The sequence below is a fragment of the Staurois parvus genome, unplaced genomic scaffold (genome assembly GCF_062004578.1).
Source record: "Staurois parvus isolate SC_StPar_1 unplaced genomic scaffold, SC_StPar_1.0 ptg000030l, whole genome shotgun sequence".
NCBI lineage: Eukaryota > Metazoa > Chordata > Amphibia > Anura > Ranidae > Staurois > Staurois parvus.
In genome coordinates, this window is record NW_028317826.1 from 2,505,032 (window position 1) to 2,520,824 (window position 15,793).

The 15,793-nt window shown below is 40.7% G+C and overlaps 1 protein-coding gene across 1 annotated transcript in view; it reads right to left on the reverse strand.

Annotated features, from left to right (window-relative positions):
* Window positions 1–6,760: 6,760 nt before the first annotated feature.
* The window catches only part of RAD21 (RAD21 cohesin complex component), a 55,432-nt gene continuing 46,399 nt past the window's right edge, over window positions 6,761–15,793 (reverse strand). The window contains exon 14 of the mRNA XM_089659039.1: window positions 6,761–15,564. Coding sequence (XP_089515165.1) covers window positions 15,373–15,564 — 192 coding nt within the window. The 3' untranslated portion in view covers window positions 6,761–15,372. The remainder of the gene's footprint in view (window positions 15,565–15,793) is intronic.

Here is a 15,793-nt window from a genome sequence, read left to right on the forward strand (position 1 = left end):
TCATGCCCTCGGAAATGCATTTTCTATTTCTTTAGTATAAAGCAGTAAATTAATTTGGACTTGTATCTTTTGGTCTGGCACTCCTCCCATTGGTGCATTTTTTGTTCTAGCAATACAAACCTGACAGAGTTTACAATTACTTCCCCACTCTAAAACTAAAGTTAAGGGGATAGAATTACTTTGAAAAGTATGAAAAGTTTATTGAACACATAAACAGAACAGAATCACCAGGGGAATGGTGAACCCAAATGCAACACTTAAACAAGAAGTATGGGAATCCGTTAAAAAAAAAAAAAAAAAAATTTACACTCACCTAGATGACTGCAGTTGTGCCACATTGGCTTTACCCCAAGAACTGAGAGATCAAACAATACAGGCAGCTCAATTCTTGGTTTTTAGTGAGCAGGTGACTGCTAATCGCCAACTCTGCCTCTCCAGCGCTCACTGGAGCGCTGGGCTGTGCAGAAGCTGCCAGTCCAGGTATCTTGGTGGATCTCAACTGTAAAGTCAGGATATTTGGGGAGCCAGGACCGGCTGAGTGCCTGCTAAGGGCTGAAAACCAGTCACACTGCAAATGTCCATCTGTTCATGGAAAATTACTCAAAACGTTTAGAAATAAATACTCCCTTGTTCTCAATGGTTTGCATTTTGTTTTTTTTTTATACTTGGAGGCCTCTCAAATCCTTGTCAGTAACATGCATCTTCTATTGTCTGAAGAATCTAAGTTATTGATGCTAGCTAATGTACGGGATAAATACTAAGGAGCATACATGATTCTGACTCTCAAATATTCACCATTAATATATCACTTTAAATTTAAAATACAGTACCTGGAAAGATTCACCTGCAACAAATGTTTGGTGAACGTCAGATTTACTGCTTTATAAATCTGACCATAGTGCTTTTTTGCCCTTTGACTAGACTACAAAAGAAAAAACAAACAAACCCCAATGTCACCTTCCAAACCAAAGATACCTCATTAATGATCTCCCATCCCCTCCCTTTGCTGCCTCAACCAGGGAAAATATCCAGTACTTTTGAGTATAGGGAGTATATGATCAATGAGGATCACAGTTATGACTCCATCCCAACACTGCGAAGCAAATGCAAAGTAGTTTTAGGGGATTAAAGAGGGTCAGGGTAGACTGGATCAAAGAGAGCATCAGATGTTTCAGCTAGATCATCCCTGCACCCGAAAACAAACCTACCCAGTTTGTTGTTGAACCTGAAGGCCAGCAGGTCTACATTCAGCACAGATACTGGAAAATCTGTGGATGTAGGAACCAGTCTTCTGGGTCCAGGTGCTCCCAACTGAGGAAAGCTGCCTGTCAACTGACTACACCTGGAATATACATTGTGAACTAGGCTGGAATGTGATGTTTTGGCCAAAACAGGATCCAATATTCCTTTGTTGTCATTGCTAGATTTCTAGATCCTCACTGATTATTTAAGCATGCGCCTTTGTCATTGTGTTTTCTGACTGAATCTGGATTGGGTGACTATCTAGTAGGCTGATTGAACACTGCCGAGACAGCCAAATTGCTTAAGTTCCAGTATGTCGCTCGAGAAATGAGACCTCTGAACAAGTCCTCTGCACAAGCATGGTGCCCAGGACCCCTAAAAATGTTCTGCCACAAGAACTGGAACATCACCACCTTGATCCATAAGACTCAAGAGGGTCTGTACAATGATACAGGAAGGTTGGAAGTGGTGTGAAATTGAGGGGGCAGAGAGCAAACTCGTTTTATCCCTGGGATACCCCCAGCTGCACCCAAATGTCTGAGATGCAAGCTGTCCAAGTGCTTGCATAGGTTAAAGACCCCTTTCTTAAAAGCAAAGCACACTTTCATACAAAAGAAGGTTTGTCAAAGGATCTGGTAGACCAAGTGCCAGACTTGCAGATGCACTTGGAGCAATGCTTGGAGGTCTCAATGTGAAGAAAATGAAAGGGCAGTTTCTTAACAGAGGCAAAAAACTATGCTGTCATTTCCTTAAACTTCTGCTGAGGAAGATAGGTACTCTTGCCATCTTGATAATGTGGTCAACAGCCAGTCCGAAGAGATGTCAGTCAAAGGCAACACAGATCAAATATTTTTTTCGCAAAGGTTCACCACATGCATTGAATGAGAATGAATGAAGACTTCTAGAAAACCGCCACATATCAAGTTTCTCTACAGCCACCTGCTCCACACATTTAATTAAGGTACCAGTATCAACTGCAGCAGTGATTAGATTGCTTTTAAGAGATTTTGGCCAGACATTATAAAGTAAAGCGCCAGTATCAGGCAGAAGGTAAAACCCGTCAGATTATATGGGATGGGGGGGGGGGGGGGAATAGCTTCTTACCATTTATTGGTTGGTCCTTGAAAACAGGCGCATCCTCCACCAATATGGTAAGCATCTGGTTACGTCGATACATGGCAAGATCCCTAGTGGGAACAGACCACTTCTGTACAAATTCATCAGCAAATGGAGACAAGCCAAATAAGTGCTTAATGGGAGCAATTGACTTATCAAGATGGCTTCTAATCTGAGTCTAGAGCATTTTCTTGGAAAAGAAGGTGCAAAGGAAAAGTCTTCGTAGCCTTCGTTGGGACAGGGGTATTGAATTCAAATTCAAGGCGGTCCAGTCACTAAAATTTTCTGCTGGCCGATATCTGAATAGGGTGTGCCTATCAGTGTGCCCCCTTACATTAGGTGTCCCCATCAGAGTGCAACTTTACATCATGTATCACACCAGGTGTACCCATCAGAGTGCTCCTTTACATCAGGTAACCCCATCAGAGTGCCCCCTTACACTCAAAGTACCCCTTTTCATCATATTTCCCCATCAGAGTGCCCCTTTACATCACGTGCCCCCTTTCCACAGTATGTGCCCAGAGTGTCCTTTAACATAAAATAAGGGGCACTCTGATGGGCACATTTTATGTTGAGTGCACTCTGATGGGCACATGATGTTGTGCCCATCAGAGTGCACCTTAACATTAAATGTGCTCATCAGCATGGCCCTTTAAGACTACATCCTACCTTGAGGGCAGACAGGAGCTGTGCCAGGATCCTTGTGTAGAGGCAGGGGGCTACCAGTCCAGAAGTGAGCGCTGCTGGGGCCTTTCTGGGACCATGGTCCGCTATTTAGTGACCGCTGCCTTAGGAGTTTTAAGCAAACCACAGCTGAAAACAGCACGAGTAGAATCAACAAGCTGATTCTCTAGTTTCAGAATGGCCTACACTGCATCAAATGAAGCTGAAAACATGCTTTAATTTGGGAGTAATAAAAGATCAACAATTCAGGGGTAAGCTCATAGAGTGGAGCGAATCAGAATTGAGCAGTATTTGTGGCTGATGGCTACTAAGGCTAAAGGAAAATTAAACAAAAAAAAAAACCCCCACACAATCTGCAGCAGAGAGCATGCTAGGGAAATCTGCAGTCAGAGTCAGCAAATTGGGTGACTTGGGCCATAAAATCTTGCATGACCAAGGTGAAGACTTCAGCCAAAAAGATATATAGCCCAGCCACAACCTATGGAGCTGAAGAGTGCACTCTAAAGATGGAACAGACTCTTTTGGGACAACTGGCATTGTGGACTTCTTTCTCCTTTTGTGACTTTTTATGGTGCTGGGTGCCTGGGTGGAACCCCTCAGTCTAATAACATTCATGTGTGCAGTATTCTTATGTCTGATTGCTTACTCTAGGTTTTTATTTTTGTTCCTGTTATTTGTTTAATGTACATTTTTCTTCTGGTTTGGTTTTTCTGATTGTTCTTATACATGGATGTACAGTGAAGGAAATAAGTATTTGATCCCGTGCTGATTTTGAATGTTTGCCCACTCACAAAGAAATGATCAGTCTAACAATCGAATGGTAGGTGTATTGTAACAGACAGAAGAGCAACAAAAATTCAAAAGAAATGCACGTCTAACAAATGATGACTGATTTGCATGTTCATGAGGGAAATAAGTATTTGATCCCCTATCATTCAGCAGGATTTCTGGCTACTAGGTGTCTTTCATACAGGTAACACGCTGAGATTAGAAGCAGTCTTTTAAAGGGAGTGCCTCTAATCTCATTTTGTTACCTGTATAAAAGACACCTGTCCACAGGAACAATCAATCAAATTCCAAACTCCCCACCATGGCAAAGACCAAAGAGCTGTGCAAGGATGTCAGGGACAAGATTGTAGATCTATACAAGGCTACCAAACTATCACCAAGCAGCTTGGTGAGAAGGTGACAAGAGTTGGTGCAATCATTCGCAAATGGAAGAAACACAAAACTACTGTCAGTCTCCCTAGGTCTGGTGCACCACGCAAGATCTCACCTCGTGGAGTGTCAATGATCATGAGAACAGTGAGGAATCATCCCAGAACTACACATGAGGATCTTGTCAATGATCTCCAGGCAGCTGGGATCACAGTCACCAAGAAAACAATTGGTAACACACACCGACAAGAATTGAAATCCTGCAGTGCCAGCAAGGTCCCTCTGCTCAAGAAAGCACATGTCCAGGCCCATCTGAAAATTGCCACTGAACATCTGAATGATGCAGAGGATGACTGGTTGAAAGTGTTGTGGTCAGATGAGACCAAAATCGAGCTCTTTGGCATCAACTCAACTTGCCGTGTTTGGAGGATGAGGAATGCTGCCTATGACCCCAAGAACACCATCGCAACTGTCAACTGGTGTTGGAAACATTCTGCTTTCTGGGTGTTTTTCTGCTAAGGGGACAGGACAACTGCACCGCATCAAAAAGGGACGATGGACGGGGCAATGTACTGTCAAATCTTGGGTGAGAACCTTCTTCCCTCAGCCAGGGCATTGAAAGTGAGTGGATGGGTGTTCCAGCATGACAATGACCAAAAACACACAGCCAAGGCAACAAAGGAGTGGCTCAAGAAGAAGCACATTAAGGTCCTGGAGTGGCCTAGCCAGTCTCCAGACCTTAATCTGATTGAAAATCTGTGGAGGGAGCTGAAAGTTCGAGTTGCCAAATGTCAGCCACCAAACCTTAATGACTTGGAGAGGATCTGCCAAGAGGAGTGGGCCAAAATCCCTCCTGAGATGTGTGAAAACCTGGTGGCCAACTACAGGAAACGTCTGACCTCTGATTGCCAACAAGGGATTTGCCACCAAGTACCAAGTCATGTTTGTGAAGGGGATCAAATACTTATTTCCCTCATGAACATGCAAATCAGTGCATAATTTGTTACACATGCCTTTCTTTTGAATTTTTTGTTGCCATTCTGTCTCAGTGTTACAATACACCTACCATTCGATTTTTAGACCGATCATTTCTTTGTGGGAGGGCAAACATTCAAAATCAGCAGGGGACCAAATACTTATTTCCTTCACTGTACCCATTTGTTGCGGAGGTATGTGTTGAATTTACAGGCTTTGATACTCCAGAGCTGTGACGATTCCCTTTGTATACACTATTTGCTTCATAGTATTTTGCCATGGTATTGGCTTGACAAGTATAATTTGCATGTACAAATTTGTTCAATAAAAAAAGTTAAAAAAAAAAAAAAAGGAGAGATGGAACAGACTCCGTAAGTTAAGGGCAACATTACTCAAGGATGTAGATGTCAGCGTGGTCAGTATTCGCAGGGCAAGCAGCCCCAAATCCATTAGTAAAAAAGTGAGCTAGGAGCACCTGGTACAGAGTCTCCCAATGTCTAGAATCAGATATGTTAACAGAGAAGTGCAAAGGCAATGTATACGCTCAATGTAAGAGGCAAGACCTCAGGTACTCACAAACTTTGTGAGCGCCAGTAGCAGGTGGGTGTCAGATAGCCAGAGATAGTAACTGCAGGAAAAGATAAAAGATTGGAGTTGAACATGGCTCTTTGCAGACAGCAGTTTGGAAACTTCCATGAGACTGTATGGAGCACAGAACAAGTGCATGTCTTCAGTGCTTTGTCCCACATCATTAACCCCTTCCGCAGCAAAATTAGCAGAAAAGGGAATAAAAGCACCCAGTGACCTTTGCAAACAATGTAGCTCTTGGTACTTGAACCAACTGTCTCATTGATTGAGGGATTTCAGAGAGAGGGCAAGTGCCCAGGCAAATCCAGTGTCCCTGAACCTGGATATCAGCCTGCAACTAACACTTAACCGAATGGAGTTTGGAAAGCACCCCACATGAAACCCAAGGGCTGAAGGTCCCTTCCAGACTATAAGAGCAATTCATCCAATGGAATCCAGATACAGTACTTCAAAAAGGGCAGGCTGAGAATTATCTCATCAGACAGCTGCAATTGATGAGCAAAAGCTCCCAGCAGGGATGTAGAGCGTAATCTAAGGGGGGGAAAAAAAACGGGTTGATCTTCAACACAGCTGAGAAAAAAAAAAAAAAAACCATGTCCATCCTCCAAGAAAGGGTAAAGATTCCTGTGTCCCAGAAAAGAAAATGTACTTGTGCTTTGTCCTGGATTGCCAAAAAATGTATGGCCAAATTGTAGTTTCCTAACAATACAGATATATTGAAGAATGTTTAGCACTTGATCCTGAGAAGAACCGCTGTTCTGAGAGCAGCCTGACACACCAAACGTCACGTTAGAGCAAGGGCATTCGGTTTGTCTATTTGAAAACTCTAGATTAGCACAGGGCAGTGCCTCAGACTGCTGCAGAGAGACTAAAAAGGCACTGGCATGTTTATAGACATTTGAACAGTGTAAAAAAAAAAAAACACAAAACAAAAAAAAAAAACTTTCTTCTAGAGCTTTGCATTCAGTACTCACATCAATTATACATTACACAAGGAAAAGATCATCAAGACTTTTTATTAGAAAAGTTAAACATAACACAGCATATCAACTATTTTCATGAACAATTATTCTCAAGAAGCAATGAAAACTGACTAAAATGTGACAACAGATTAATTTCTAGATTTAGAACATCCATGTTATCTACAATTTCTCTTTATACAAAGGGAAAAACTGGTTTCTGAGGCACGTCAAATAGAAAACAGAAAGGCGTGCTTAAAGCTTTTTTCTTTATTTTACATTATAATAAAAGAAATTGTGTGATACATAATTTTAAAACATAAATTAAGTTAAGGGACCACACTGGATTTGGAAATGTTATTTTTCTAGGATCTGAAGTTTCCACCACTGCCGGACTGTGTGCAGGAAATAAAAGGCTAAGAGTGAACATGTGAGACATTGTATACATCTGAAAGACCTGCTGGAACAGCAGGTACCATAAAAAGAATAGAAAGAAAAAAATCTTAAATGTTTGTGCACCTTTCTAAATGTTTCCGAACCTTGGCTTTGTTTTTCTGCATTTGATTTATGTTTAGTTTAATTACAAGCCTGCAGATTTTTTTTTTTTTTTTTTTTTTTTTTACTGAATTTGAACTATTCTTTATTTCTCTGGGCACAGCTGGTCTTACTGGGAATCTGTTTCAGAGGTTCCTGAAATCACATCCAAAAGTTAGTCAAGCACAGCTTCCCCACAGAGGTGGGGCAGGTAAATCGCTATGTGCTGTGTGATTACAGCTGTGTTCATAAAGCACATCTCTATAAAACCAGTAGAACTTACCACTGTGTACCAATACTTCCATCCCTCCCATTGTTTAAAAGGTTCTCAACAGAGGTTAGAATTTCCCAACAAGCACCTTTTTATTGCCCCATGAATTCAACCTTAGTCCTGGCCCCAGTGCCAAGAGTCAGACACCCATTGTTCCTGTTTCTACTGTCAAATCCTGGGCCATTCTGATGGGCAAGGGTGCGGTGCTTCCTGGTAATGCTGAAACCCTAACCACTTCTTCCTGCCTCCTTCACATTTCCATCTGCCAGAAATGCAGCCTATTATAGCAAAGGATCAATAGAATAAGAGGGAGTAAATATGAGGGACAAGCCAGGAAGTATATTAGAACACCCCAGGACTCAGTTGTAACAGTCTTAAGAGGCTACAGCACAGGTACACCTGATTGCAATACCCCAATTTTTATTTTTTTTTTTAAAGAAACCCCTTTTAAAAAGGACTATTGGGCCTCGATGACGCATCTGATTACTTGTGTGCCCTGTACAGGGCCATGTTTTGCCAGCATAGGGATGCACAGGTATTGCATGCAGTCCCATGGATGTTTATTGAGACACCCAGCTGTGTCTGTGCAGCCGCTTGTCCCAATGTTCATCTATGGGACTGTTGGCACAGAAATACACACGGCTGTATCAATGAGGCTTTGAGGTTCTGTCAATCAGTATGGCCAGTGAGCAGGCCTTAAAGTCCAATAAGAAAATTGAACTCTAAAAAGTGAAACCAGAACACCATCAAGAGGGTCCCAAACGAGGCTTTCTAGCTAAGATCAGTAAACTTGAGCTGCTTTACAAGTCTAAAATAGCTACCAGGTTTGCTTTGAAAAGTACCCACCAGCTTGTTAAAGATTTCAGACCCTGGTCAGCAGAAACACCTCCAATTTGGTCATAATATATCAAGACTGGAATCACCTAGCCAATAGTGAATAGACACCTATGGTGTATCCAAGAGGAAACTCTTGACAGCAGTAATAAATCCACTGCTGAACAGTGCAGTCAGGCTCTTGTCATGTTTCAAGGGTTTTTTGGGTTAAGGGACAAGGCAAGAAGTGCAAGTGTTCCTTGTATGGTTTCATATTTGTCCCCTAAGCGTACAAAAACACTCTCCCTATATTCTTGATGTTCTTTTCACCATGTACAGAGTGTGCAATCAAGTACACAATTTCTAAAGAAACCTAAAACCTGGGCTTCTGAAGGATCCCTCTAGGTAGCAAGCAGCCAACACCCTCGCCTCCATGGCCAGAGACCTACAATTGTAGATGGTTTACAGCCAAGTCACCAACTGTACAAATTTGGTTTTGCATTGGGGCCATTACAGAAAAACCTGTTATAGACATCGTTTCGCCAGAATTCAACCAATGGTGGATCGGGGAACACTATACATTAATATGGCTCTGGAAGGCATCCATATTACTTGACTGAGGAGCTCCATTGAAAAAGATATTTTCTTGTAACTCATACAAAATGCACACAAGCGGATTTGACATTTGCAAACACAATCTTTCAATATACCCTGAAATGTTCCGGTAAATCCATTCACTTTAAAAAAAAAAGTAGAATTCCAGACTTTACCCAACTAGTCTTAAAAAAAAAAAAAAAATCCCTCCCCACTCCTAACACCTATTGTGACTAACCTGTGTATGAAAGAAGTATGCTTACCATTTTCAGCCCACTATTCTGGTCACATGATCTCCCTTGTGGCAGCCAATGCCGGCTGCAAGGCAGAGGAGAGAGCGCTCAAGAACCAGCCTGGAGCAGTGACAGCACACACTATGGCCCATTCGTTGTGGGAGCTTCCTCCTCTCCCCTGCAGCATCTGCTGAGACAGCTGAGCTGATAATTGTTTTCAGCCCTCTCCAGTTTGGTTAAGTATATACAGCCATCTTACAAAGGTTAGTCAGCATAGGTGTGTTATGAGCAGAGAGCGTTTTTAGGACTAGTTCGGTAAAGCTCGAAATTTTACTTTAAAGCTGAACTCTGGGCAAATTTTTTTTTTCTTGTGCAATGGGGCTGTGCCCACACTACACAGATTAACTGCTCATTTTATTCTAGAGGAGAGGACAGCTGAGATTTACTTACGTGATCCTCCCCGCACAAGACCAGTCCAGCACCCTGTGCTCCAGAGGTCTTGAAAATGGACTGTCCCTGATGTCATCACTCCCAGAGCACGCTCTATAGCCAGGAACAGTCCACCGCTGGACTGAGGGGAGTGCGGTTTTCCAGAAGATTAAAGGATTAGGTGAGTAAACTTTGTGCTCACCCATAGAAAAAACAAGCAGTTGACACATGCAATGCAGGCACAGCCCTACCGCATCGGGAGAAAAAAAAGTTCCTGAAGTTGGGCTTTAATGGTTAAATGGAATACTATTTGTAAAGCCAAACAAGCTGTGAATGGAACAGAAGATATGAAAATTTATATTTACCTTACCAAAATTCTTAAAGAAAATAACTTGGTACATTAAAAATGAAAGTGCCTTTTTAAACCAGCAACAAAAAAACAAATCAAAAAGTAAATACAGTTCTTTACAGCAAAACTCAAACTTTTCAGCTTAAAAAGACTCGCTAAAGTGGGAATAAAAAGGTTTGCTGGAAAGGAGACCGTAAATACTCGCCTCACCTACTGCTGAATGCCTCTAAAAGCAGTGAATCGCCACCTAAACTATACCGAGTGACAGATTTTGGAATCCCAGCTATTGTCAGGTTATCTGCCAGCACCCACTTCACTACAAGATACAGCAGTGACGCAGACAAAGGCAAAAACCATTATATGTAGCATGGGACTAGGAGATGGACACCGAGGTATTCGTTTCTCAGGTGTCTAAGTGGCAATTTCTCTACATTACAGCAGCACAGGCAGCCAGAGATGTGAGCGTTTACTATCCCATTTACAGAAAACACTGACTTAGATGACCGTTTAATCTTAAAAACAGGAGTGTGCAGTATTAAACTTTGAAATGCGAAGTGACAAACGGAGGAAATGTTCCTTGGAACTAAAATATTCTGCCAACCTAAAAACGTATCTGAAACGTTAACATTGGTCTTCAGCTGTACACAACCCATAGATCGTCGTTTTGTTTGTATGCAGTTATCTGCTATAAGTTCCTGTTCAGTCACTAAAGAGTTCGTCTTCTCACTATGCTTTGTAGTATGGCCCTCACACAACTGGAAGAGCTCCCTTTAGAAACCAATCTTACAGCAGACCGCATGAAAGGGAAAATCTCACTGGATCTTTCATGCACACAAACCTGAAGCCTTGGGTTGTCAACTATGCTTCAGTTTCTGGTTGTGGAAACAAAGACCACAAAGGGGGTCCTGCCTTATAAATCACAAATCCAAGTATTGGAACATCATTACAGACAGCAAATCAGTGTAAAGCTGGCCATACAAGTATAGATTTTTGTTCAAGAATATTAGTTTGATTTTCTAGTCATTAGTGGGGTCAAATTGATGTTAGTTTTCCACAGCAGTGATGGGAAAATGCAAAGGGGCAGGAAGGAAAACATCTCAATCAAAAAATTTTCGGCCAGCGTATGTGGTTATCGTTCAGAAATTACCATTCGCTTTTAAAATGAATGTAAAAACAAAAGAATTTTTGAACGACATTTGTCCATTCATCATAGGTTTAAAGAAATTTCATGCAACTTTTCTTACAAATATTCTCGTCGGAAAATCTACACGTGTATGGCCAGCTTAAGTCTGATATTGCCAGTAAATTTTTTCCTATAGCAGTAATTCGCTTATTTGGTTGCACTGAATAGTGCAGAAATGTAACAATTTTTGTTAGAATGGACTTTGGATCTTTCAGCAGTATTTTGAATAACGCAGAATTAAGGAACAAAATATGACAGGACAGCCTCACAGAGGTAATTTTTTTTTTATGGCCAGTCTGTTTCAAAGGCAAAAACTTCTATAGCAATTTCTTATGGGGCAAACTGTTCACACTTAGCCCAAGGATTAATAGCGACCACTAGCCTTCACAGGCAAAAGAACAGATTAATAACACAGAGGATGGTTGGAGATGGAGAGGCTATTTACTAATGAAAACGTGAATCAGGCGTTTCCTGGTGGGAGGAGCCTCTCATGTAAGCTGTCCTGGAAGATGACTTGGGAAAGTTCATTTTAACAGAAGTATTTCAGATTTCACTCATGGCAGCAGGTGGTTATACACTAAACAGACTCCAGCACAAAGCATACCAAATGATAAAGGCTCACTGTAGAAAAAAGGCCAACATTCAGTTGCTCTGTTCAGGTGTTTAGAATGGCTTCCTCGCTGGGAATTAACATGCTTTCTGCAAAACGTAGACAGCCAATCACCTTTCTAGCTTAGGCTGACCTGAATGACTGCCCAGCCAGAAGTCCTGCAAGAAAAATCAGGCTAACACCAACAGCCCCAGGGTCATGTTAGAAACCGTTTTGTTTTTCCATTGGCAGGGTTGCTTTAATGCAGTCTTCTGCATTATAAACAATTCTATACTAAAGCCTCATGCAGACTGGGGCTTTTTTTCTTCTTTTTTAAATACACTTCTAGCAGAAGAGCAGCTTATAATTAAACAAAAAACAAACCTAGACTCATTTTTGGAAGTGCATTTAGGCATGTCAAGTGCTTGGGCGTTTATTTCATTGGCCAGAATATTAATTTCTTCTGCCCATTGAAATGAAAAGATGCTCAAGCACTTAAATGTGAACATTTACACATTTGATTTTTTTTTTTTTAATAAACTCTCCTTTTGAAGTCATTTTTCTGCCTCAACTCCTGTAAACATCTATATATGCACGGACTCATTGGCGAATATGGAGATGTATTTAGAGGCCAAAAAAAAAAAAAGAGGCATTTTTGAACTCAAGTATGCATGAAGCCTAATGGGGTATCTACCGCTAAAATGTTTCAGTAACATGTAATTGTAACTCGTTTCAGATATACCTTTTAAACTTTTAAAAGGCAATTTAAATTCCATAAGGATGAGACTAATGGGGCTGAATATTTTTTCTGATGCACTTTGCATTTCCATGGATTTTTTTTTTTAATGCATGAGCAGCTAAGCTGCTGGTCAACATGAGTCATGGTAAATGTCAATGAGTTATTACACGCATAAACCATGATGTGACAACATGCATTTGCTGCACATCCTTTGTGCATATTTTTCCCCTTCTGAGTTTTTTGTTAAAATCAGATGTGAATAGAGCCCTATGGTTATAAACTTCGATGTAGCAAACGTTTAGCATGTCATTTATGGTAACTGTATTAAGTGCCCTATGTGTTCGTTGATGAACATAAACATGCATGGGCAGGAGGGACCTGGACTGGCTTACAAGTTGAAAAGTTAATCACCAAGTCCTTTTTTTTTTCAACAACAAAAAAAAGCAGTATGAAAAAAACAAAAAAACCTAATCACAATGTAACGTGTTAAATAATGAAACCTACAATAAGCCACCAACAGTTCATTGTGCATACACTTTCCAAAATAAATCTCTCACAGAATGATATATGCTGCTGGCCGAGATAACCAGATCAGCAAAATCTTTCTACTACGAAGCCAAGAGAAATGCTTGAACTGTGTACCCACTCACATTCTAGAGGAATACAGAACACCAACTATGGGGTTTATTTATTACGCAGGAGGAAGAAGCTGCATTCTGCAGAAATGTCACAACCCTCTTTTGAAGAGAGCATATAAAAATATAGGCAATGTAGTAAGCCCTTTATAAGAACTATACACAGTGATAATTCCAGATATTTGCCAACCTCTGGAGGAAACACCATAACAAACCTTTTAACACCATCGGATACAAAGAAACATTGCGCATGAGAGCGCAAACTATCCATTTAAAGATCCTCACTTACATTCATATACTGAACACCGCTTCAAACATCGTGATTTATAGAATCATGAGTGATTTCCAATGGGCAGAGAAATTTATCAAATATTTTCTATTAATGAGACGGCAAAGTTTATTATTTAAATTTCTTTAATGCCATAAAATACTAAAATGTATGTATTTACAGAAATATTTTACATTTACGACTACAAAAAGTAGAATAAAAGCCAATGTAAAAAAGAACCCTCAAACTGGACCACAGATGCATAGAAGTCTGAGACTTGTCTGTACCTGCAGTGCACACATGGTGCACGAAACCATTCTCTAAGCCTAAATTCCAGATTTCCGGGAAACAGGCGGTATGAATGCAAATACAACTGACAAACTATTTTCTTGCATGCAGAGGAAGCTGACTCTACCTAGTCACCCCTGACAACTGCAGACGAAGCACTAATTCAAGAAACTTGCAACCATCCTTAAACGTCCACTCTTATGGTCAAAGAAACCATTTCCACCTTAATCCTGCATGGTTTAACCATTTTACCAAGGGAATAGAAAAAAAGTCAATGATTATGGAGCGTTGGTAGGGGTGAATCTCACACATAATATTTGCAATTTGGTAATCCAAGATAGTGAATACCAACACTGGCAAAATATAAATCTCCACTGTTCTAGTCAAATCCTGATATTTTTATTTTTCCCATAGGATTTTTGGGACAACATACATGCTCTTCTACATCTGAACTGACGAGAAAAGGAGGCATTTAACTATTCTGTTGTCCTAAGCTGTGAACATGGTAACTCACAAATAGGACACGTGAACGCCTGAATTATCTAACACAATGTATATCAATAACTTAGCAATTTAGAGCAAAAAAAAAAAAACAAATCAAGGCAGACCCTTCAAATCTGATACTTCAGTTATAGACAGACACTAGAAGGCTGAAATCGCTCATTTTATCACTACGCTCTCACTTCTTGCTGCTCTATTCATAGAGAAAATGACAGAAATCCAAAAAGGGCGATATCCTTTTGCGGACAAAACGTTAGCTGATCTGGATACCTGAAGCACAGGAGAACGTGTCGCCATGTCAAGTGGCTACAAATCAGGAAGGATGTCGTCGTTTACGTTCTGAAAATGCAAGTTGCCTGGCAAATTCCTCAGTTACTGACCTTAACAAGCATACAGATAAATATTTGTAAGAAATCCTTATCTGCTTATTTGTCCCTGGTCAACAATCTCAAGAACTGCAGGAAAAGGGTTGCCATGACAACCAGATAACTAGTACATTTGAAGGAAAAAAAAAAAAAAAGGTTTCTCTCATGACTTAACCTTCTAAATTTACCAGTGAAGGCCGCACACTTCAGCTGGAAAACGCAACTGTCATTTTAGTGCGGGAACCTAACCCTGCTACAGGTGGCCATACAGACCTCGTTCACATCATGTGTGCAGGAAAACTGACATGCAGATTTCACTTCGAGACATCAGTTTACATGCACACGTTGCAGATTCCTACACAAAAAAAAAAATCTGCATGTGATACCAGTGTTGTGGTGTGAACAGGACAAAGAGCGATTGATTTTGTCCAGCCCTTGCAAAAAGAACTGACATCTCTGCAACATGGTGTGAACAAACCCTTTAGAACATACTTTTCGCAATCATCAATACAATACTGCACACACCTGCCTGATAATCTCTCTACACTTTTACTCCAGAAACGTTGTAATGAGTTGGTTGGAAAAAGTGTCATCCCCCCACCCACCCCAAATCCACATTTATAACCCATAAAAATATAGAAGTTACATTTAAAGAAAAATAAAAAAGGGACAAACTTTGTACATATATTAAAAGAACCATGCCCAATAAAACGCCAGTAGGGAGATGACCAGCATGACATGGTTTTGACCAGCTTGGTGTTGTGATAAGCCTCTAGTACACGGCTCTGCCATGCAAGATCCAGCATAGAGGTTCATACATGTGGTGAGGTCACTTGCTTAGGCTGGAGGAAGAAGCAAGTCAGACCACGTGAAATCTTGGGCCTGGTGTGGCGATGATATCACTGTATGGTTCCGCTTGGGTCAGCTCAATCGCCTGTTGCTTTTTAAGGACGAGGAAACTGTAGAATTTTGCTGCAGCTTGCTTGCGGTTTGTATTTCGGCACAATTCAAGCAAACTAATGGATTCAGCGCCCGTTCTGGCCAAGACTCTCTGTAAAATAAAGAGGAAAATAAATCTCACCAGTACCACAAAATGGACTGAACTCAGTCAAAAAAAAAAAAAAATCTAAGATTTTCCTTCACTCCATCCAAAATAACATCTTTAAACTATTTCCCACCCTAGCTAAAAAAATTTTTTTTTAAAAAAGGGGCTTTAGATAAAAGTCAAGTTTTTTGTGACCCTCAATTTTCAGATTTCAGTGCTGTCACACTTTGAATGC